Genomic DNA, 24,650 nt, shown 5'->3' on the forward strand with positions numbered 1-24,650 from the left:
TTTGGTTTTGAGAGTTATTTCTCATTGTCGTCTTCTATAGGTTACACCGTTACAGGAATACCTATATATTTATTAATTTAAACTGGAACACCAGCAGCTTAAACAACTTTCATTATTAGAACAGTTATTAAAATTATGCGTAAGTATAATAAATTATATAATTACAGGCGGAGGTGACAATCAATTAAATCGTAACTTATTTAATTATTCTGGCAAGTACCTACCCGGTTGAACCCAGCCTAGCCAGCCTCCCGGGCCATTGACGCATAAGCATGGCTAAAGTCGCACTAAACTGGTACTTTTCCATTTGATATCTTTTATTTGTCAGCCGCGAGCCAAATTATAGTTACTTACTCCGTAGTTCCGAATTGGAATACGGCCAGTTGCCACGCAGCGGTATTGCCCCACAGATCCAGTTCATGAGAAATTTTTGGGTTCCGTACATTTAACTCTTATACTTAATAACTTTGTTCTTTTATCTATTTAGTCTAGTTGTCACAGTGCTATCTGCTTAGACCTAAAGTATTTTAGGCGAAATAAGTAGGCAAGGCAGTGTCTAATAAAAAAAAGTTATCCGGCCAATATATCAATATAATATGTAGTAGGCGTATGTACTTGTGTGTATTTTTTATTTATTTTTTGCTTATATTTAGTGTGTAGTTAGATAATAATAACTTAAATTATACTATATTCCTTGAGTAAGTACACTGTACCCCTTTTATATCTCTAGTCCATCCATCCAAAGGTTGTCTGGAAGAGATCGCTATAAGCGATAAGACCGCCTTTTGTATCCTAGTTAAGTGTCTATGTAAAATTGTTAATCATTTCTTGTTGTACAAATAAAGAGTACTATATCTATTCTTACTAAATTCATAATTATAATTCAAAGTTAAGTACTTTATTCATTTACTAGATAGTGTGATATAATTTAGGTAAGCAAAGATAACTTCATTGCTAAGTCAAAACAGCGTTCCTTAGGGTAGGTGTGCCCTGTCTGTCTCCTTGAATTAGCATAATACACACAGCATCAAGCTTAGTTGCTCAGCCAATACAAGACACCTCGTCCACACGGACATGACGTCACCATACTGATGAGGCCCGCTATCCGCCATTTTGTGAGCTTCGACCCACTTCAGAGACTCCACTAATTGGGCAAACAAACTTCATGCTGCCAAGATATGGGAGGCATCCACTTCAACTTAGAAACCTTTCAACGGAAACGCTGATAGACAACTCAGACAAGTATTAGATAACAAGAATCTTAAGCTACTTTGTTATGTGTAGCTGTGTTTTGTTCGGATCGGGGAGTCCATTAAAATGTAATAAAGACTGGACGCTATCGGATCGAGAAACAAAAGAGGATCTAGATTGAGTTACTCGGCGTTCGAGAAATCCAGCGTTTGTTTCATCGTTCCCGGCGGCTCTTTCATCTATCGGCGCAGACTTGTAGAGGCGCAGAGCGCGTATCAGCAGCATCTCATGATGCAAATTCCAGGAAATCTGAACCTAATATAATGGAAAACAGTCTCGTAGGACGTGACCGATGTATCACATTTGAATCAAATACATTTTCCCAATGCTGCGCTTGACAATTTTGAATTTGAAAATGGAATCCTAACTTGATGGCAGTCGCGTCGCGCCGGGGGACAGATGTCGCTGGCTGCAACTAGGACAAAACGGCGAAGCCATCATGGTGGAATGGCGGGAACTTCCGACACGTTGCAGCTTTGATTTGACAGTTTTCCGGTAATAATATTGAGAACATGGGTTCCTACGTGGTTCGCCTCATCAAGAGCAAGCAAGGGATAAAACAATATACTTGTTAACTAGTCCATAGTCAAATACATAATAACTAGACAAAATTAAAAGACTAAACTAAGTTACGAGTAAGTATATTATTAGGCAAATAAGCTCGCAGGGGACAAGTGGTAATTAAGTGATGACAATGTTACCTGGTGCCTCGCATAGTTTGACACGGGGTTGGCTGCGAGCCAACACCGGCGAACTTCAACGGATCTTCGTGAAGCCAGTGACATGCGGGCGAATTCCCGCCACCTTAGCGGCACTGATGCGATCGATTGTGAGTTTGATAAACAGTGCAGCGCCCTATATTGCCATCAAAAGTCTAAGTTTTGATTTGAGGCCCTGAATTAATTCAGTTTTTTGTAGACTTCGAAAAAAAAGGATCCCCTTGGATACATATATGGCTTGCCGCTGCCGGTTCACTGTTAAATTTCCACCACGTATGGCTTACCCTGTAATTGCTGCTCAGTGTCAGAATCAGTAACACTTCACAACCCGAGTTACCCTCGCGTTGGCGTCGCCCAGTGGCCCGGCATCCGGCGCGGTGTAGTGCTCGGGCAAACACGAGACAAGTGATTCGGCGTGCGGGAAAATTGCTTGTTTTGTGAACGTAGAGTGTGTTCAAAGTTTGAACACACTCTACGTGCAACCTTTCAGCACAGTATGTTTGAACTTCAAACATACTGTGCTGAAAGGTTCTGTATGCTTTATTGTTATTTAATCAGCGATGGAAGAAGCGCGAGGTACTCGTAACAAGCCATGAAGGCAACGGAAGTACGTGCGGTCGCCTTCGCCTAAAATTATACAGGCGGTGTGCAAACAGGGGAAGATGCCTGATGATGAAGGGACCAGCTACATCTGTTATAAATCCGGGGACGTGTTGTGTGTGATGTGTGTAGCAGTGGTGTTTATGTGGATGTGCAGCATGTGAGCTTGAGATCGCTATTTTAAAAGTTCCGCCTGTATACTTTTAGGCACAGGCGACCGTACATTAGTTGTGTCTTAAGTTATCGAAAAATTTATATAATTAGGATGATTTTTTTTGGAAAGTTTTTGGATTTTGGAACATGTAGAATTGTAGATATTAGAGTTGAGTTCCAATGTCATCACGGTGCACTAGTAGACAAGGGAGTAGCACAGACCGACTCGGGAACTCGTCGAACCGTCGAAAATGGCACTTGTCGGAAATTCACAGGTTCTGCCTAGCTTGGCGTCGGATGGCCGTGTGTGAGATGTCCCCACATATTTATTATTTATTTATTATTATTTATTATTCTCCAATAATATAACCTTGTACTAATGTACGTACTCTCTTGCAGGGTAGGCAGAGGTGCATTGCTGCACCCACTTTTCGCCAGTGTTATGTTAGTCCCAATGTAATAGGGGGCGGGCCTATTGCCTATTTACGGGCACATACAAGACCCGAGAACAAATATCTGTATTTAAACAAATATCTGCCCCAGCCGGGAATCGAACCCGGGACCATCGGCTCAGTAGTCAGGGTCACTAACCACTACGCCATTCGGTCGTCCATTCTCCAATTTGTAGCTCAAAATTTGTTCAGGCTTGCAGACTTTTCTGTGTAATTTCATTGTACCTATACATGATTTTGACTGTTTATAGTACCCATACTTTAGGTAGTTATCAAGTTACACGAGTTTAACTTGTGCTTGATACTGGAAGTACGAATCAAAGCGAAAGCTCCGAAGGGAAGTACAGGAAAGTAGAATTAAACTTGTCAATCCCCATAAAGTTTCCGACGGAAATCATTGAATTATATTCGTTTGTTATCTTTGGCTCGTTCCAGTAAAGATTTGCGTTTAAAGAAACTCTTTGATATTGTACGAATTCTTTACACTTCCAAAGTTTACGCTGTTTATTTGTTATTATTTGGCCAAAATCCATTAAAGTTTATTCAGGCTTAGTGCTGTGTAGATTAATCCCTCATCCAAATAATTAAAGTACTTAAAAGTAGCTTTGATATCGTAAATGACTCTATTCAACGTAAAATCTTATTTGAATTTAAAGTTGAGATTGTGAACTTAAACATTGCAATAAAATAACTTAAAGCAGACAGATATTTGAATACTTCGCAGCTTGAATGCATAATTAATTACTTAGTAAAGATTATTTGTTTACTTAGCAAGCTTATAGATTTTATTTATTTAAAAATCAAGCTTTTTTATTTGATACATAAACATACGTTATTAGGTTGGTTGTTATCTTATTATCTTCTAGTTATATTAATATTTTGGTTAGGTACTCAATTTAGACCATCTTCTATCGTAAGCACTACCAATCACTTTTTCAACATCACCAAAGGTTAAATGGTAGAAAATGCTGCTAGCATTAAGTTCGCCTTTGTACCAATTTATTTAGTGCAATAAAGAATTTAATAATAATAATCTTATATTAAAGATTATTTGTTTACTTAGCAAGCTTATGGATTTTATTTATTTAAAAATCATGCTTTTTATGTGATACATAAACATACGTTATTAGGTTGGTTGTTGTTATCTACTTCGATTACCTACATAATCATTAAACCTACTTGTGATTTGATGAATATGTCGCAGGCATTTTGTAAGATCTCGCCGTTTACATACGGCTTCGGCAGTTTACAAACGCTCGCTGTTTTGTAATATGCCGAAGATAAATGTAAATTGCCGTGTCATTTTATAATATGCCAAAACATTTCATTGACAATCCATACGCCGTTTACATAATGCCGCGGCAAATTGAAGAATTTAGTTCTGGTTCTTATCACGCGCGGCGCTGTTGATCACGACAACAAAAATGGCGTCAAGTAGTGGTTCTGTGACTCAATAAATACTCAAAACAGTGCTAATATTACGAGTGTAGAAGCATATTCACCAAATATTTTTACTTTAAAGTCATTTACAAGACATAGACAAACGACAAAGTTTTTGAGGTTATCCCGCACCTAAAACTACTAGGTTATCCATAGATCCCGGTGTACGGAGGACACATGCAGGATATTAATTTAGAGCTTCATAAATTGTTTGATAAGGGTTTAGCGCTTTCCTAAGTTTAATGCATTCGAGCACCAGTGTTTGTATTTATCTGGAAATGCTTAGTTTTATTGTTCTGTGTAAATGACTATACGTTTTTTATTAAAATGTATCTTTTAATAAAATATTTAAACTTATGTAGTAGGTACCTACTCTAGAAAACAAAAGTAAAAAGTCTTGAAATCCTGAAATTAAAGTCAGATTTTCCATTTGTTCAAAGTTCAAACAGTGTTTTATCATGGTCACCCTAAAACTTCAATTAACATCGAAATCGAACGATTGAGCGAGTTATCAATATGCCTTCGGCAAATTATAAAACAGCGAGCGTTTGTAAACTGACGACGCCGTATGTAAACGGCGAGATTTTACAAATTGCCTGCGACAAATACAACCTTTTTCAATATTATGTTTACGTAGGTATCTGGTATGGTTTTGCTATATTTAATAAAAAATGGCCGCCGCCGTCGTTGGTTTAAACATAATATTATTAATTTTTTTTCAGTTATTGTAAATTTCTATAGTCTTAATATATCCGCTTACAATTACATACTATCACAATAATACATATACTTACATAATTTACTACTTAAACTTTATTCGACTTAAAGTATAAAACTAGTTAACGAAAAAAATTATTGCTTAGTAATTTTTGCCTTTTTCCCGTCGATTTGATTCTAAAATACATACTATAATCAGTTACTACTAAATTTGATATCAAAGGTATATTAATGAAAGTATAATAATCATGATGATTACATTTTATGAATAATAATTCTAATTACTAAGTTATGAACTGGGAATCAAAAAAAGTACCATTCGTAAAACACTCATGCAGCAATACTGGTATACTCTAATGCAAATTTTCTCTACAAAAATGTGCCTAATTGGAATTTTGCCAATATAACTATATTAATAGCAGCTACATAAAACCTAAAAACATATTTAAATCACAATACCTAGTCTAACAAAGCCCAAAGCGGTTAACACTTTTAAACGACTATAATAATGTCAACGGGAATCTTATGATCATGACGAAAAACATAATATTATTATCAAAAACATAATATTATACTTACAATCCGTAATAATAAAGTTTCATGTAAGTAATCCAATTTTCATAACAATTGTACTCATAAGATTCAGGCCGACATTCACTACGCAAATTTTGAAAACATGAAGACTCGAGTTCTTTGTTAATTATCACATCAAGTATATAAATTAGCAGCTAGCTAAATTAATTGTGCTCTAAATAATCCACCGCCAATAGTTACATAATATGTATGTATTATATATTATAATTATGTACAGTAAAAAATAAATTACGACTAGTAGTGCGACCCATTTAAATGTTTTTCTACCTATTTAAACCCCACGCAACATGGTATGGTATGGTGTAAAGTACATGTGACTATGACGAGTACAAATATATACTTAACTTAACGTACAAATATATAATCCTATATGCTATCTATCTATATGTTTATTTTTAATATATAACTATAAGAAAATCAGATGTCGCTTAGAATATAAGTATAAAAATCTAGTAGGTCTTCCCTATTTTTTATCATTGGCGGTGGCGATTGCTGCGGCAATGTTAAAATTAAAAGCTGTTCAGCCGTAACGCTTGTTGCCTTCGTAGTACTCTTATATCTTAAGGCTAAGTGCTAATTTCGCCATAGTGGGTTAGAGCATAACCAGGGAGTAGTGGTTGACTTTTGACACATCTGTCAAGAATTTAATATGGAGATGACATATAATTGATCAACCTTTCCCTGGTTACGATCTAACCGACTACGGAGAAATTTGAGCTAATGTTACTGGATCAGCCATATTTTACGGCGTGGCGTAGACATTAGCTCTTATAAATTTAACCCCTCAATTACGACCCCTGATTTATATTTCTGCAGTGAACCCGAGTCCGCGTTGTTCTATGGCCGTGAATATCATTTCCTAAAGGCTCTTTTGCATTGTTCATTGACGTTTCGTCGGCGACGTCGCGTCGCGACGGAGGAACATAAAGGCTGGTACACATCGGCGCGCAGTTCCAGAAATCCAGCAATATACATAGCCTGTAGGCTGTAGGCTGTTCCTCTCGTACGGCTTTTCACGTACCTGTTTAAGTATGCAAAATCTCTTTTGGTAAATAGAGCCATTCATTGCTGAGGGCCGTAAACTAGAGGTGTCATTGAGATTCGAGCCGGTTGCGGCGCTTTTACAGTCTGCTATGGGCTATGGGATCAAATCTCCGAATTTGTAAATATTTGTTAGCTGCTCTGTTTTTTTTTCAAATCGTTCAAAATGATTTATATACACGTTTTGAACGATATTTAATATTTAATGGGTCTGCCAAGCGCGGATTTATGTAGATTTCAGAAACTCGGCAAGACTATTTTTTTTAAAGAAGATTTTGTTAACTACTACAATTTACTTAAGTTTATTTTTAAATTCACGAAGGTATGTAGTGGTAACCCTAAAAAACTTTTCAATTTAAGAGCGAATAAACAACAACACAGTGGTTTTGTAACATTGTAAAACTGTGCACAAAACTACATTTATTTAGCAGTTGCACGTAACGGCGTGAGATGTAACTTGCTCCCCGGAGGTTACAGTTCGGGCTGACCTGTGACCGCGCTGTAAACTAACGCCGCTCAAACTAACTTCAACCGTATAGCTTCGCCATACGTTACATTGTAGCAAAGCAGTGAGGATGAGTCCGGTTCAGCAGTTAGTAACTAGGTGCCTATAGTAAGTTTAAATTGGTAACGAATTAACGATCAACATCATCATTTAGCCAATTGCAAACTGAAGTGTCAGTAGTTCGTGCATGTATGCCGAAGAACCTACGATGTGTAGGTAAAAAAATTCTCAAGTGGAGACCGCAAGTAGGGAAGCGTAGCTTGGGACGCCTTTGTTCTTGCTGAACCGATCAGCTTAGCCAGGTAGACGGTAGCATCTCAGGAAAGCCGAAAGCCGAGGACAGTGTATTGCTCCTTCGGACAGGCTCAGGTCCAGCAGTAGACTACTACTAGTAAAATTAGTAAACAACTATCCACTACTAGCCATTGCATAGTATCTCCCAATAGCCAAAACAACACTCCATTGTCTTTCTCATCTAGCGGGTTTCTATCGAAAATCGTAGGATAGATATTGATACATAGATTGGACGGTAATGTTCTATCTATGTCGCTATCGAGCCCGTGCCTCCACTACTGCATTTCTCCATTATCCGCTCTATGTATACGGAAATTGATACTACGAAGGCAACGCAAAGCATTAGTCTGTTCTAGCGTTTGAAAGCTATTTCTCGAAACGTTCCTACATCGCAGCCAGTGAACAACCAGCTAGAGTGTAAAGATCTGATTTTACGGAAATTGATCAAAATACCAACTTTACACCTAATACTTAGTTCGTAATATTAAATGTCGTATTATGAAGAAAAAGTACAGGCTGTTGCAAAATCAAAAAGAGGTCCTCAACTGGGTGTAAAACAACTTTTTGAAAATTCGGTGAAAAACGTTCTATAGTGAAAAGTCTCGTTTTCAAGTTTCAAAGGAAAGCACATTTTTCAAGGTTATTTAAAGTTGTACAACATATTATGTAAGTTGGTATAGCCCCTTATTTAACAGCGTGTATAAATAGTTATAAGTACTTACTTAAACTGAAAGGTCACTGACTGCGAAATTTGCTAAAGAAAGCTGCTCTAAATTGTCTAAACACGTAATGAAATCGGTTGCACAACACCTCGTAAACTTACTCTCTGGTCTAAACGTCACTTTATCTGAAATATAAATAATTATGAGCAATTACTTTATGAAAAGCTTTTGAAATGAACGGGCCCTTTAAAATGCTATTCTTAAATTTAAAAATGAAATGAATACTCCCTTTACATAATTATACGTATTGTACGTGTATATTTCTATTTTGATGATATGCTGTGATCTAGTTTGATAGAGTTTGTAGGGGTGTTATGATGGGATTGGGCAGATGCGGGGATAATCAAAGTCAAACAGTAAGTACCTACCTACATACATCCAAAAGATTTTTAAAATGACTGCAAGGCTATATCATAAACTGATATCTATAATATAGGAGAGGCTATATTATTTTCCAGTCCTTCCCAACCCAGTCTTTTATATGTAAGTAGGTACTACAATTGAATAAACTTTTTTACTAACTTCATGTAAGAAAATGCGACTGCAATTAATATTTTGAATATAGCAGGACAAAAATGTTATTTGGGACCATTCATCACATAAACGATCTGTCTTATCTGCTAATACTTACTAATTCATCTAAGTCTAAACCTTTAACATGTTGAATTTAGATTTAGTGCTCACAATCATATAGACTTACTCTCTTCCATCCAAAGGTTGTCTGGTAGAGATTGCTATAAGCAATAAGGCCGCCTTTTTGTACTGTTTTATTTTTAAGTTTTGTTTTTTTGTAATTTTTGTTCTTGGTGCAAATAAAGTGTTTTGTATTGTATTGTGTATTGTAAATCTCAATTTATGCCATAAATTTATATGGACTTCTTAAATCGACATTAGACACTAAATCTAGATTTAACACTTTGGTGCATGTCACCCTTAGTTTAATAAAACGAAACTATCACGAACGACATGAAAATAGGACACTTATCATCGTCATTACGAGTATGAAGTGTTGTCAAATTATTGTCTTGGTATTTGATGTCACCGTTTGATAAATCTCGGTAAATTCAGCGATAATTTTGTTTTATCAAATCAGAACTTATGATTCCTAAATTACAGCGCTATTTCTAAAGTTCAGAAAACAGTTTTCTAAGAAGTAAAAAGAGACAAACAGAAATTAAGTAATTATAGAAGAAGAGATTATAGTAAGTAGAAAGTAGACATAGAACAGAGATTTATAAGACTGCTACCGCAGGTCACTTGAAAACAGACTCTAAGAAATTCGTCATGCAATTTCATTTAGGGAAGATATCTACATTACTTTTGAGTCCATTTTCGGTTGACGACAGAAGAGCTTGTAGAGTTAAAATTGTGAAACTACATTTTCTTTGAGACAGCAAAAATACCCAACTCCATTAAGATGTCTTCTCGTTTTATATCAACTAAACAACTTACCTTTTTGTCGAATCAGCACCAATTACATGGAACAAGGAGAAAAAACAGTCAGTTGCAATACAATTTCAGTCTAATTGGAGCATATTCAATTAGAGAATGCGGACGAAATTCTCGTAACATAATAAAAAACAAGGCCTGCAATTATTGTTAAATGTACTTTATGTTACTGTTGTATTTTGAAAGGGTACAGTAAAATATGTCTCTTTGGTAATGCTAAAATGGAGTAGTATTGTATTGATAAATATTATTATATTAGGTATTATAAACCTTAACTTTCAGAAGGTAATTTATTTCTAAAGTACGGAAATTGGGTCTAAAATCTGTGTTGCCAACTCAGCCGCTCTCCAAGGAGGTTGTCATTAATATTTAGTCCTTGAAAGTTTTTCCTCAATGTCGGGTGTCGCGCCTCCTTGGCGCCTCTCTACTTCCTGTGCGTTTTCCTGTCACGAGTGAGAAACGAGGTCGTATATTGTAAACAAAGAGGTTTGACGTGCTCAGGGAGTTATTGCGATAGTTTATACAGAAAAAAATAAGCTTTTCCGGTGGTAAGAGATAGGTTTATTTACTTCTGTAATAGATATCTCTATAAGTTGAACCGTTCATGGCTGTGAAATTAGGTTCAGTTCGGAAGAAATATACTGTAGCTGTCTTTAAACCATATAACTACTAAGTATAAAGCTTTTAAAGCGTTCAAACCGCTTTTAATCATAATCATAGTAATTAAGTAGTTCTATCAAACTTGATGATTAAAAAAGGGACTTCTTGGCAAAAAAACTGCCCTTTTGGTTTCCAAATGTAGGCCAGGAATACCTAACGATTATTCCTCCTGGAATAGCCTGTAGACACAAACTTATACTGTATAAGTTTGTGTTTACAGGCACGGGTGCAATCCCGATCGGCATGCGAAGAAGGTCGCTAATATACGACGAAAACAACGCAACTACGTACCAGCTACACTTGACCTCCACCCGCCCGCGAGACGCTAATGAAAACAGACGGACGAGGGTAAATCAGAAGGGATGCGAGGGATCTCATTAAAATTGACCACGTAGTCTGTCTTTACGCGTGCGCCGACCGACCTACCGTTGCGTAGCAACAAGTGGTTGGGCACAACTGCACACATCGCATTGGATGATTTACACTGCTTGTTATGTTTAGCCAGCAAAACGAGTTTGCGTGTGCACTGTGTAATGTAATGCGTGGTTGTAGAAATCACATGGGTGGCTTAGTAAAGGGTGGGTAGATCGCTAAATATTGCGTAGCGTAATAGACGGTAAAATTATGTTTTATCGTTGAGTAAGATTGGATGAGTCAGAGATCAGGGACCCACCATTTTAATAAAATCGCCTTCAAATGTGAATAATCACGCATGCTGCCTAAATACAACCGTGTGTTTCTAGTCAGTCTTTTCCAGCGAACAAAGGTGCTTGGATTTGTTTCAGCAAGACTGAAATATTCATGGCTTCCTACAAAAGAGACTTCGTCTGTGAAATACCGCGACGGAGAACAGACCTAACGCAATCGTTTGCAAGTTCTACGTACTGTGAACGTGCCAGCTTTAGTTGACTGGCTATCTATCTATTGTCAGCGTCAGAAATTACAGAGAATAAATTGTTGTTTCTCTTATTAACTGTTTTCGGTGTTGGCACTTGAATCACTTGATTCGGTTGTAAAATAGCGATGTCGGACTGTAATGATTTTTATGTTGTATCTCCCTCCCACACTTCTTCTTACTGAAGTCAGGCAAAGCACACAATACACCCTTTTGTAAGCAAATTATAAGCAAGTGCCTTGAATTGTTGGGGAAATTGCTCTTTAGAAAGTTTAACTGTGCTGCTTTATATTTTTAACGAGTGATGGCATTATCTCTGTTTATTTGATACTTAAAATTCGGGTGAAAGTATATTAGCTTTGTTTTTTCAATTGTTGCTGTTCTATGTACATCTGTGTTAAGATTTTATTGTTATGTTTTATGTTGATTAATTTTCGTATGTTACGTAGGTACTTATGTATCAGTTTTTTTTAGGAAACTTAAAAACTAAACATAAAGGGAAGGGGGACAATAGGTCTGTGGCAATGCAAATAGTGTTATTACTTAAGCCATCAGCTATTGTCATATAATCATCATCACCACCATATAGAAGTAATTATGTTCCTTACATAAAAGTAAGCAGGTATGTTGAGATTGTTGCAGATTTCAAATTTATTACTCTGTAAGCCGAAGAAGAACAAGAAAACCCTCGGAACCCCTAGATTAGTTTATGCATATAAGAACGCTTCAAAACATACTCGTTAAACTTTGCATTCACCTCGTATGGCTCTCAGAATAAGTACGCAACACAGAATAGCTTTGTAGTTAGTGGCTGAAGTTTGCGATGCAAATGCGAGGAGCTGCGGATAGCGGATAGAGTTTTGCTGGAGTTCTGATGGAGAATCGTTGCTTAATTTGCTTCTAACACTAGCTCCCTTGATTAGGGGAGAACTAGCCTTACCGCAAAAACTTAGACCAGTCACAAAGATATTTAGCACTGTCAAATGCCGTATTTATAAATCTTTCAAATATCATAAAACTTTTTATGTGGTTGCCCTTGTACAATGTTTTCCGCGGGAGCTTTGAGTCGCTTTTAAAAGTAGACTACTACTACTAATAATAAATGAATGTGTAGATTTCATAAATAGTTGTTACAAATCAATATTTTGATGCTATAAATTATTGTCTATAAGTGGCTTCACTGAAGTAGTTAAAAAGGCCTCATCTACTACATGATTTACCAGTTACAAAGGCTTATTTTAGAAAACAAAGTTTGACCCTTTTGCATACAATTTGTGTAATATCTACTCAGCAAAATGTTAAATGATTAAAAACAAAACATACCGTCCGTTAGCCGCATACCATTAAAATAATTACGTGCGAGTGGCAACTTAATTAAAAACACGAGGCAAATAAAATTACATCAGTAAAAGACAGCGCGAAGAATTTCAATTAGGCATTCTCGTATTCTCACATAATAAAGGACCTTTGCCCGCGAAAGAATATAAAGTGGGGAATTTGACCACGAAACATTTTAATGAAATGAGCCCACTTCTAAGGGTTGTTGGGGCTATGTCTGTATTAGACGGTCAGACCGGGCTGACTCTGTACCTGCTTGTACAGCAGTCTTTGATGTGTTGTTTCTTTTTTATTATTATCATAAGTATCTTCGTCTAGAGTCTAGACAATAATAAGTAAGTACTTTCTCTTCACATTTTTTTATTTTCTTGTGTATAATATTAAGGAGTTTTTTTAAAATCTTCTACTCAGTAAAGTTTTCGTGTTTAAACTGGAAAATACCTTATATATTTTATCCACTAGTTTTCCAAACATCAAAGTCACAAATAAATTTACTATGACAGGTTTACATTCGGAATCTGGTGAGGATGTCAGCTTTAGTACCGACATAAGTAAAAAATACGGCTATTTGGAAACAGAGATTACTGAGCTTGCTGCACCCACTTTTGCCCAGTGTTATATTAGTCCCAATGTAATAGGGGGCGGGCCTATTTCCATTTTACGGGCACATCCAAGACTCGAGAACAAATATCTGTGCTTAAACAAATATCTGCCCCAGTCGGGAATCGAACCAGGGACCTTCGGCTCAGTTTTCAGGGTCACTAACCACTACGACATCCGGTCGTCTTAATGTGTATGTCATTGTTATTACACAGTCAAGCTGCCACACAAGGCCGGTCTTAAGACTTAATTAGACCCTTGCGATGGAAACATACTCTCTCTATTTACGATTATGCGCCTCTTGCCACTAGACGTACAACCCTAGCAACTCTACTGTCGTAAGAATAGGTGTTAATTTTCTAAGACATTATGTGGGCTCGTCACACCACAAGGGTCATAGAAGTTACTATAGCGGTCTAATGATGGAATGGGGTAGTAAGCTGGGGAAGTCTTGTTGTGTGGATGTCTCAAATGGACATAAAAATATAAAAATGGACAAAAATAATAGACATAATATTAAAGTATAAAAGGTATGACAAAATTTTAAGAGCTTTTCGGTGAGAGACAAAAATATACATACCATTTCATTATTTAAATGCGATACATAAATATAAACGTATAAATGATTATTTTGTATATAAAGCCTCGTATTCACTAGGCGACAAATAGTCGCAGAACCTGTCTAAAGTCTAATTAGTAATCCCGCGGAATTCTGACAGTTATACATTTTTGACATGTCAGAGATCACAAACCTTTTTTGGCTGGGTACTTTTTTCAATATGAGTCTAAGCATCAGTTGTATCCGGTCAATTTTCTATATTATATTTTTAAATATTTAGAATGAGGGTCTTTACGTTAGGCGCAAAAGAACCACGAGGACGATTCTTTCTGGGAGAGAGAAAGTCTGACTCTTGTGCACTTTCAGATGGGGCTGCTTCCCGGGAAGGGCCAGGTTGTGGCTCCATAACGTTTATAAAAATCAACAAACGATCACAACGCGAAAGGTCAAGAATAAGAAACCGGCCAAGTGCCAGTTGGACTCGCGCACTGAGGGTTCCGTACAAGTCTACTTACCTGAGATATTTTTCCTGTTAATTTCATTATTATGTACATCTATACGAAATATTAGCTTGATAGCTTTAACCGTTTCTGAGAAATAGGGTGGTGACAGACAGACGGACAACAATAAGGGTTCCTTTTTTCCTTTTGAGGTACGGAACCCTAAAAAAGAATTGTAACAATCGGATCAATCGTTTCCGAGATATTCGTGGACAAACATACATACCAACAAACATATATTATAAACATACTTATTATACAATAAAAAAAAACATATTTGTTTATTAGGCTTGGATTGACATATGTGAATATGGTGCAGTTCCAATAATCTTACATACATACCGAACATATTATTATGTACTTACCGAATTGAGAATCTTTTATTTGAAATCTATTAAAAAGGTTTGTTATCCCTGAATTTAGTAGCAAGTGATGCCATGCTAAAGAATAAAATAAAGTAATTAAAATTAATTCGATACAATGGTCGTGATTTTACTTAATATTATAAACGCGAAAGTTTGTGCGTATGTGTGTATGTATGTATGTATGTGTGTATCTTTGTTACTTCTTCACGTCAAAACGACTGAACCGATTTTAATGAAATTTGGAATGGAGTTAGCTGACACCCTGGATTAACACTTTAAGCTTTTTATCGCGGAATTCCCACGGGAAAACTAATGAAGGTGAAGCGAAGCTCGTGGTAACAGCTAGTATTGAAATATTTGTTATTTTTGTATTACCTACTTCACTTGAGCAAGTAAATATTTAGATTTATCTTTTTGTATGAAAACATTTAAAAAAATATTGCCCTGAAATCGATCCATTTTTTTTCTTTTTTCGGTGAAGAGCTTTTTTAATGGTATCACTAATGAAACGTCAGAATTCCGTGGAATTAAAAATTAGAGTATAGGCACATGTCGTCTACGTGTCGCCGCGACGTCGCGCTCTGTTCTGCGACGTCGCACGCGACTATACAGCGACATCTACGTGTCGCAGAACAGGTTCCGTGTTTTGGCTCGCGAGACAGAACTTCCTGCGACATCAGTCTAGCGCATAGAGTATATTTTTTTTACTAGGTCTAGCGACCGCTGTTGCAGAGTGTGGACGCGTGCGCGACTTCTGTATCACGACATGTTACCAAAATGTTCTGAGAACACGCACCGTAGATGTTCTGTAACAGTCTCAGAACTTGTGCCCTAGTGAATTCGAGGCTTAAGTTGTATAATATCGTGCGGACACTGACGTAACCGTAAGCCCTTAACGTAGGCGGTCAAACTTTTCCAATAAAATCTCAGTATTCTAGTGACCTTTTTGTTTGTTTACATACATAATTGTTAATAAGAGGTTATGTGAAGCTATTAAGCAAATACATAGGACAACACGGACTGTAAATATCATTTCAAAATGGGTAGGTATTTTTTTAATTCACGAATTTCATGAGCTCTTTTTATCATTAGCGGTCCAATTTCCACGTTACAGCTTAAATTATAATAGTTCAGCATATAGATAGATTTTTTTTGACCATAATAATAATAGTATCCTCTTAACCTAATCAAACTAATATTATAAAGGAGAAGAAAGTTAGTTAGTTAGTGTGTTTGTCAATGTTTATTACTCTTTAATGGGAGCGGCATCCAGGATCAACACATAGAAAACTACAATTTACTAAAAACTATACAGGGTGTTGCAAAATTGGTATACTAAGCCGAAACCTACATGTGCAGCATGTTATATCTAAGCCCGAAACTGAAATCTGAAATTGGAAATTCGCGAAAAAAAAAAAAAAATTTCCATAGTAAAAGTCACGTGACCAACAAAGTTTCTATGGAAAATGAATTTTTTTTTTCGCGAATTTTCAAATTCTGATTTCAGTTTTGGGCTTAGATATAACATGCTGCACATGTAGGTTTCGGCTTAGTATACCCTTTTTGCAACACCCTGTATAAGCCGAAGTAAAGCTCGCCGCACAAGCTAGTAACGTATAATTTATGCACTATTGATATTTAATCAGATTTGATTAATTTACCCGTGCTTTAAGGTATGAATTTACATCCCAGTAATGACCAATTACTCGGTAGTTTAATACGCCACTATACGTGATTAATGTTGCCAGGTCCGTGACCGCATTTCAATTATCAAGGGATTTGATCATTTAACCGACATAATTATTGTTCATTGAATATAGTTATTGAATAGTGTTTTTGTACTTTAGCAAAAACATACTCGTACCTCCTTTTTAGGGTTCCGTAGCCAAAATGGCAAAAACGGAACCCTTATAGTTTCGTCATGTCCGTCTGTCCGTCTGTCCGTCTGTCACAGCCGATTTACTCGGAAACTATAAGTACTACAGTGATGAAATTTGATGGGAATATGTGTTGTATAAACCGCTACAAAAATATGACACTAAATAGTAAAAAAAAGAATTGGGGGTGGGGCCCCCCATACATGTAACTGAGGGATGAAATTTTTTTTTTCGATTTACATACCCGTGTGGGGTATCAATGGAAAGGTCTTTTAAAATGATATAAAGTTTTCTAAAAAACATTTTTCTTAAAGTGAACGGTTTTTGAGATATCAGCTCTCAAAGTCGTAAAAAGTATGTCCCCCCCCCTCTATTTTTATAACTACGGGGTATAAAATTCTAAAAAAAATAGAGGTGATGCATGCTAATTAACTCTTTCAACGATTTTTGGTTTGATCAAAGTATCTCTTATAGTTTTTGAGATAGGTGACATAATAAGTTTATTATATTTGCTGCTACGGAACCCTTTGTGCGCGAGCCCGACTCGCACTTGGCCGGTTTTTTTCTTCCTCGTAAGGTGTCAGTGAGAAACACTTTAGTTTGCATAGTAATCTTATAGCTTTCCTCCTTAATTAAGTTAAATTTAAGATATGTTTCATGGCGTGTAAATAAAGATTATTATTATGTAGGTCGTAGCTATAGTATGTATGGTTTATTTAGCTATATTATAAGTAGTTAGGTAGTAGGTACACCGCCCTCAAATTTTCTTTACTTTTATTTCTTTATGTTTAAGGTTACCTGTAAGAGATCGCTCTAAGCGATAAGGTCGCCTATTGTTCATTGTTCCTAGTTTATAAGTTCTCTTTGTATGTTTTAATTTGTGGTGTTCAATAAAGATATATTCTATTCTATTCTATTCTAGGTATATTTCTATCTATCTAATATTAGTAATATGGTATCGTTTTACCCTATGTATTATGCAGATACTGTCGCATAAATAACAATAATAACACACGTGTAGCACTGTTATCGTAGCAAATGCTACGCTGCACCGTAGCGTCGTAGCACGTTCGTAGCACCGTAGCATTTAAAAGTATTAGGTCTGATGTTGTTTTTTTATGTTAAAATTACTTATTTTTTATTTAGAAAGCTTACTTATTGTGTTTACAATGTAAGTGTATGAATATGCTAAATTAACGAAAACGAAATCCACTTCTATTACGTAATTAATTAATATATAATTAAATCCGAGTCACAGGGTAAATCACTCTTCTTGGTGGCTCATTTATTATATGGAGTTCATCATTTATTACGTGGTCTCCACCGCTGACCGAAGGGTTTCACTAATTAATTATGACTCGTGTAAGATGCTGTATCATTATCAGCCCTTTCATAAATAATAGCTTGTAGGTATACTTAGAGAGGTTCGTGGTTGTACACTGTATCAATGGTTACAATAAGTATTTATTAACAAAAAAAGTCCCCTGATCATAAATTTTCTACAGATATTAAAAAAAGCAGAGTTTTTTTTAAATCGCGGAACAAACGTTGTTTACAATTATTACCCCCTCGAGTCACCCCTTATAGACTTACTGTACCTGTACTTTTTTTAGATCCTGTTTATTTTTTACCTACATATTTTTTAAACACACAAATCTTAACTCTATAGTATTCTGACGTTGAAGACTCATTATTATTTCCAACATTTATGTCGGTGCTTAACAAAACCGTCTACGTAAAAACATATGTTACAGCCTCAGAGTAATAGGACAAAAGTGGCAAGTGCTATGCCACGGTTATATTTAAAAGCCAGTGGTTCGGCAAATGTGGATAAAGGCATCCCAGTCGCTGCTCCTGAAAAGGTTTCCAAACGAATACATCTCTGTTTGGAAATTTTCTACATAAGGTTTTAATTTAACACATATTTAGATGTTTTTCTTAGCATGCCAGCAACAAACACTAGGTGTAGGCTAGCGTTTGCCACTGTGCTAAAAGAACTGCTCAGTCGGAATAGAACCACTATAAAAAATAATATATCACGTATTAAATAATATTGAAAAATTCTTGAAAAAAAAAATTGGTCATCCCATCCAATCACATGAATTATTTTAATTTCGAGGGTATACAAGGGCGAGGACAGTCACTAACAAGAGAGGCCAGGAGAGAAGCGGCAAGCGGGAACAAGTTACAATTAACTGCGCAGTTCGAACCTGAGGCGTTAAATGAGGACACCGGCAGGGAATATACATTGAAAGTGGAGCCATAAAACGAGCGATTTTAGTAACTATTTTTATTTATTTATTTATTAACAAACACATTTAGGTTCATATTTAACAATATACAACACCACATAAGCCTTCAAAGGTTTGTGTGTGATGCGATTTTAATCTACCATACAAGTTATTTTTAGGTAATAATTAACGTAGTCATACAATATAACTGTGCTACCGACTTAAGTAATCCGTAGACGTCTACGTTTTCATGAGCCATTCTGAGGCCTAGTATTGTTTGAATTGAGTGAATGTACCTGTACCTAAGTAGATAGCGTCAATTTAGGGAGTGGCCCCATTGCTGCGGTGTGTTGCGGTGCTGTGTTGGTTTCCATAATAAAAAAAAATCTAATATTGCATTCCATACTTTTATGTTATGCTCTGACATGCTTAAAAGGGAAAATTTGGTCACAGGACTCTATTATAGACTCGTTATAGTACCTTATTACAGTTGGGGTTGTGACTTAAATTAAATTAAATTGCTTGTTCCGTGGCCCCACAAAATGTGCAAAGGCGTACATAGTGTTGCCAGTTCTGTAAATTACTTTGTATTTTCTTTGAAGCTTAAAGTAGAGTGGAAAGGCGACATGTTTTAAAAAAGAAAAAGACGAGATCGTTGGTCCTTTGTACCGAAAAGGTACGACCTAAAGTAGTTTGTCGTTGTTTTTTTCGCGGGGATGTGCAATTTTGTGGTGGTACTTAGTTTAATGTTTCATCATATTGCGTTAAGTAATATTATTTAAATCTATTTATAGTAATCATCAGAAACGTACTGAATGTAATCAGTTGGGTTATTGTTATTATTCCCGTGTAATGAAACCAGTCTCATCGTTTTTTTTTTTTATATAGTAGGAACTTTATCATGAACGTCTCAGTTTACCATCACAGAAACGGTACGTCGTAGCGTTTTAAATAACCACTACTTTCTCTGGTTCTCCTAAAATTACGAATGGTATGACAGCTGTCTGGAATTTCGTATTTCTCTTACTCTTCTCCCAGAATGTGTAGTGACGGCTGCGGTCGAGCGCCCGGTGCTGTCAAACTTCTGCCTGGTTTTGTTTCACCACAACCCCTATTTGCCTTTAGTGCGCCGCAATGGACACCAAATTTTAAATATTTTGTACATGAGTTATGTTTAAAACACACCTTTATTAGGTTGAAAAGGATGGGAAGTTAATATTGCAATAACTTGTAATAGGGTGGTATTGGATATGATTCCCAAATAATACCTAATAATCAACCAATTGATCAAAAACAAGAAAAAAACAAAAATATGACATCTAACTGGGGATTGGAAAAACCAGCTTTCACAATTAATACCTACTAAATGCAATCGGCAAAATGAATTTCGGAATTATGACTATGAAACAAGCTATCCTAATCCTAACTAATATTATAAATGCGAAAGTAACTGTGTCTGTCTGTTACTCTTTCACGCCAAAACTACTAAACGGATTTGAATGAAATTTGGTATACATATGGTCAAGACCCTGAGAAAGAATATAGGCTACTTTTTATCCCGGAATTCCCACGGAAATACTTTTAAGGCGAAGCGAAACTCACGGGAACAGCTAGTAACTGAATAAAAAAAAAAACGTTTTGGTTCAGAGACAGACACACAAACTTATAAATAACCTTCCTCTGTTCGTGGTGAGTTAGTGAAACCACACGGAGGAGGGTGCCGTGATTGCGAATAGACAGTGTGATTGCGCCGCGGTTCCTTAATTGGAGACGTAAATAGGATGCTCGGTGGAAATGGAAATACCAATGAGATTGATGAAGAAGTGATCATCAGCCTATAGCAGTCCATTGCTGGATGTAGAGAAGAAGTGAGTTCAAAAAACTAAATTTTAGATCTATGGTAATATTTTGTGTAATGGTAACTTTATGGGTAAGAAACCAATTTTGGTTGGTTGAAGAAAGGTTATAAAGAAAAGCATTCATAATTACTGTTTTGAGACGTTGGAGAAGATACCTGGTACTGGTACTGGTACCTAATAGTTAGTAATTATAATACATATTATTCTCAGTTTCCAGCAGGCAGACAGAGAACATTGAAATCTTAGAGATTTAGAGATAGATTTTGAGACTTCAATATCGGTAAACCTATAAAAAATATTAGGTACAATCTGAACGTGACAATATTTAGCCAGATGCAGTCGGCATCGGCATAACAAGTCCATTATGTTTTATGAATCCCGTGTTTTCGTCCAATTGCATAAAAAACATTTCAATCTAATATTTTTATTTGAATTGTATAAGTATCTTTGTTTTTTATAAGTATTAACATGATGCTTAGGTCATTCGCTATAAATCCTGTAACTGATGCCTACTTAATCTATGAATCACTAATGTTGATGAAATTGTAATAATATTCTCTTTCAAAAACTGATTAGTAAACCATAATATTTAGATTGTAGGTATTATTTGGTATCAGATCGAATAATTCTTCATAATTTTATAATTAAAATTATAATTATGTACACTGTAGGCACACATTATACATAATTATAATTTTCTTATTTAAAATACCAACTTTTCAGATGAAAAATCCATAATATACTTTACAGAAAAGGTACTAACATTATAAAAGGCGCCATTTTGTTCGTCAAGTGGCGGAAACGGATGCGAAATACGTTATCGCGAGCGTCGCCCGAGGATTGACTTTCTTCCCGCCACTTCGTAGCGGGACGTGGTGACCCCGACTCCCTACTATACAGGGTTGCGTCACCTTTTGGCTTATTTTGCAAAATTTTATACAAAAAAATAATTTACTATTGAAATGTCGGGTTTAATAAAATATAAATATATTATGTTTTTAGTTTATTTAGTCTGGATGCAAATAGGAGCTGGTGCTAGTCTATACAAAATATTAAAGCCTGATAAGGTAAAACTAATACATCCAAAAAAAATCCTCAAAATCTGTCCATAACTGGCAAAGATATCGGTGGACATACAGTTAGAAAAAAAAAAATACCTACAGACGAATTGACCTCCTCCCTTTTTCGAAGTCGGTTACAAATAGCTCAGTATTTTTATATTGTACCTAACTGGCAAAGTTCCTCTCTGTATATGTTATAAAAATCAATTTACATCTACGTATTACCAATATTCACTGCGGTCTAAATGTCCCACGTATCGGGGAATCGTAAAAATAAAAGCAGCAACAATTCAGCGAGAGCCGTCGTTCCTCGAACCGATAACGAGAGAGACGAGTATTCGCCACGACATCGACAACGTGATTCTATAATGCAATTGCGTTAAAAATGTACTGTAAAAATATTTTTATCAGCCTGTATAAACCTATATGAATCAAAATTAAGTAAGTACCTACTTAAAAAAATTCAAGATAAAGGAAAAGTATGGAAATATTATTATTATTGTAAAAATGATAGTTCCAACTAGCAGTTCAGATTTTAAATCAACAAAATATCAATTTACAAAGTTGTGCATGGTTTCTTCCAAGTATTGCTATTTGCAAGCATATTTTCCTCTTACTTTGAATCGACGTTCAATAAAATATATACCTACTTGCTTTACCTTTACTAACATATTTTAATATTAAAAACGGTAAAAACCACTTTTCCTTTAAGAAGGCTTCGCTTTGAATAAGGACAGGACCCCCGTCTCTTACCTCAAGGATGCTAAAAGCTAAAAGCGAAAATCATCTTCATTCTCGCAATTTAAAATGTTTTGCCGCGATACCGCGATACTTGCGTGGTATCTTCCAGTCTCTTGCCAGTATTTATTAATACTTATTACCATTTCACGATGAATACGTAACCTTTTATTAAATACCACGGTAAATAATTTACGACCCATTAAGGCTGCGTCTCCAGTAGGCAAACTTTTTGCCGCCGATTGAGTTAGCGGCGCGGCGTTTAGTATATCCGAGTACTCAACGTAATCTGAAGCGCCACCCGCGCCAATAGTAACTATTGAACAGTTTGTCTTACGCAGCCCTATGGGAACGCTATGGGAACACAGCCCTAAATTTCACAACCGCCAAAAACATTAAGAAAAGTAACAAAGCATAATAAAATTCCAACATAAATCTGCTTGAAGAGCTGAAGCATAACTAGCGCATTACATAACACACTGCGCGCGGGCGGCAACCATTTGTCTTTTCAACAAAGAACAATTCTTTCCTGCATATTTCCACTTCTTATGTTTGTCACCGCAGTGTCGCGTATCTCGCGAGATCGTTTTGGAAGGAAAGTCAGATAAATGTCCGCCATTTGTAATGTCCACGACGTTACTCTAGCATTGTCTTTGGGCGAATCCACGAAAAGGAATCGAATCGGTTTTTCGATTAGAGTAAGCCGATTCGATCCGCTCTTGTTTCAGCCAAAAGCCTATTGCGTTTTCGTGGACCCAAAATTGATGATGGCTTGTCAGTTCTGTCAGTAGATACCTACTTATAAATACATAATGTTAAATGCTATTTAGTACCTATCTACGAGCTTCTTACAGCAACTCCTAGAGACGTGGGTTAGTAATAATAAAATTCAGATATCATACTCGTAATATCAGATATTATATCATACAGCGATAACCGTTATTGTTACTTAAAATACCTGTTAACCTGATACTACCCGGAAATATCATTTTTAGCTCAGTAAAGTTGTTCAGTACCACACTACGGTAACAAAATAAAATTCATTCAGAGATCATCCGTAAGACCCCGTAATCCTCCTGTATAAGGTATAACTAAAGGACTCATTAGGTGGTTTGTTTATTTTACATGCTCACTGGTTCCAGATAGTAGCCCAAGTAAAGCTAAATCCTCTTTGAAGTTCCTGATTGTGTCTACATCAAAGTCAAAAGAATGTTCCGTGTACATAAGGCATTTTCCTGAAGACTTGCCCTATTCAAGACAGATTTATTTGTTAAATATATGTAGAATATGTACCTACTTACTGCGATGATGTGTGTGAAAAAAATTCTGTTGTATTCGTTCTATATTTTTCCAACTTTTTCAAAAGCTAGCGTGGTCGGACTCCTAACCTACTGCCTAAATTGTCTTTTTTAGATTTTTATAAAAAATAAACACATACTTGGATATAAACATAAACTCGACGGAAGACAGGCATTTCTACGGAAAAACCTTTTAAAGCGTTGCGAAGGTTTATGATAATATGACGATCATAAACAAATATGAATAGCTGTGATAATTCCAGCTACATACATACATAACCTGAATACGTAACTCGCGCGTGTATGTGATATTCAGTAGTGAACTTGTGAATAATGCAGCAAAGATACATTTCATACACGTGGATATCACAATGATTATTATATCTTTCTTTGAAGTTAAGCTATAAAGGTTCCTACTCTTACAATATGATATAATTCTATAGTACTTACGGTCCCCGATTAGTGTTCCACAGAACTCAAGGGTCCCGTGAGGGGCCCTCAGGGGTTCCGCATTCGAACCACAATTACCTAAACACATTTAGGTCAAATAAAATGTAGGTATAGTAATAACAGCTGTAATTAGTTCAAGTCCTAAACTAGGGATCCACAACAAATGGAGAACTGAGAAGGGTACCGTAGTAGATATTTGGCACCGCTGTTCTATAGTAAGTATACATCTACTATTCGGACATAATATGGAGTACAGTTTAGAAAGTACTAGGATTACAGAGA

At 36.1% G+C, this 24,650-nt stretch overlaps 1 protein-coding gene across 3 annotated transcripts in view; it reads right to left on the minus strand.

The window, feature by feature from the left end:
• The window catches only part of LOC105383672 (receptor-type tyrosine-protein phosphatase kappa), a 128,468-nt gene that overhangs the window by 21,249 nt on the left and 82,569 nt on the right, over window positions 1-24,650 (minus strand). For 2 of the 3 annotated variants that reach the window (XM_048627874.1, XM_048627875.1), the window contains one exon: window positions 8,590-8,613. The exons of the other annotated variant lie outside the window; for it this stretch is intronic. In XM_048627874.1, coding sequence (XP_048483831.1) covers window positions 8,590-8,613 — 24 coding nt within the window. The remainder of the gene's footprint in view (window positions 1-8,589; window positions 8,614-24,650) is intronic. 3 annotated transcript variants of the gene reach the window in all.

Source organism: Plutella xylostella, chromosome 19 (assembly GCF_932276165.1).
Source record: "Plutella xylostella chromosome 19, ilPluXylo3.1, whole genome shotgun sequence".
Classification (NCBI taxonomy): domain Eukaryota; kingdom Metazoa; phylum Arthropoda; class Insecta; order Lepidoptera; family Plutellidae; genus Plutella; species Plutella xylostella.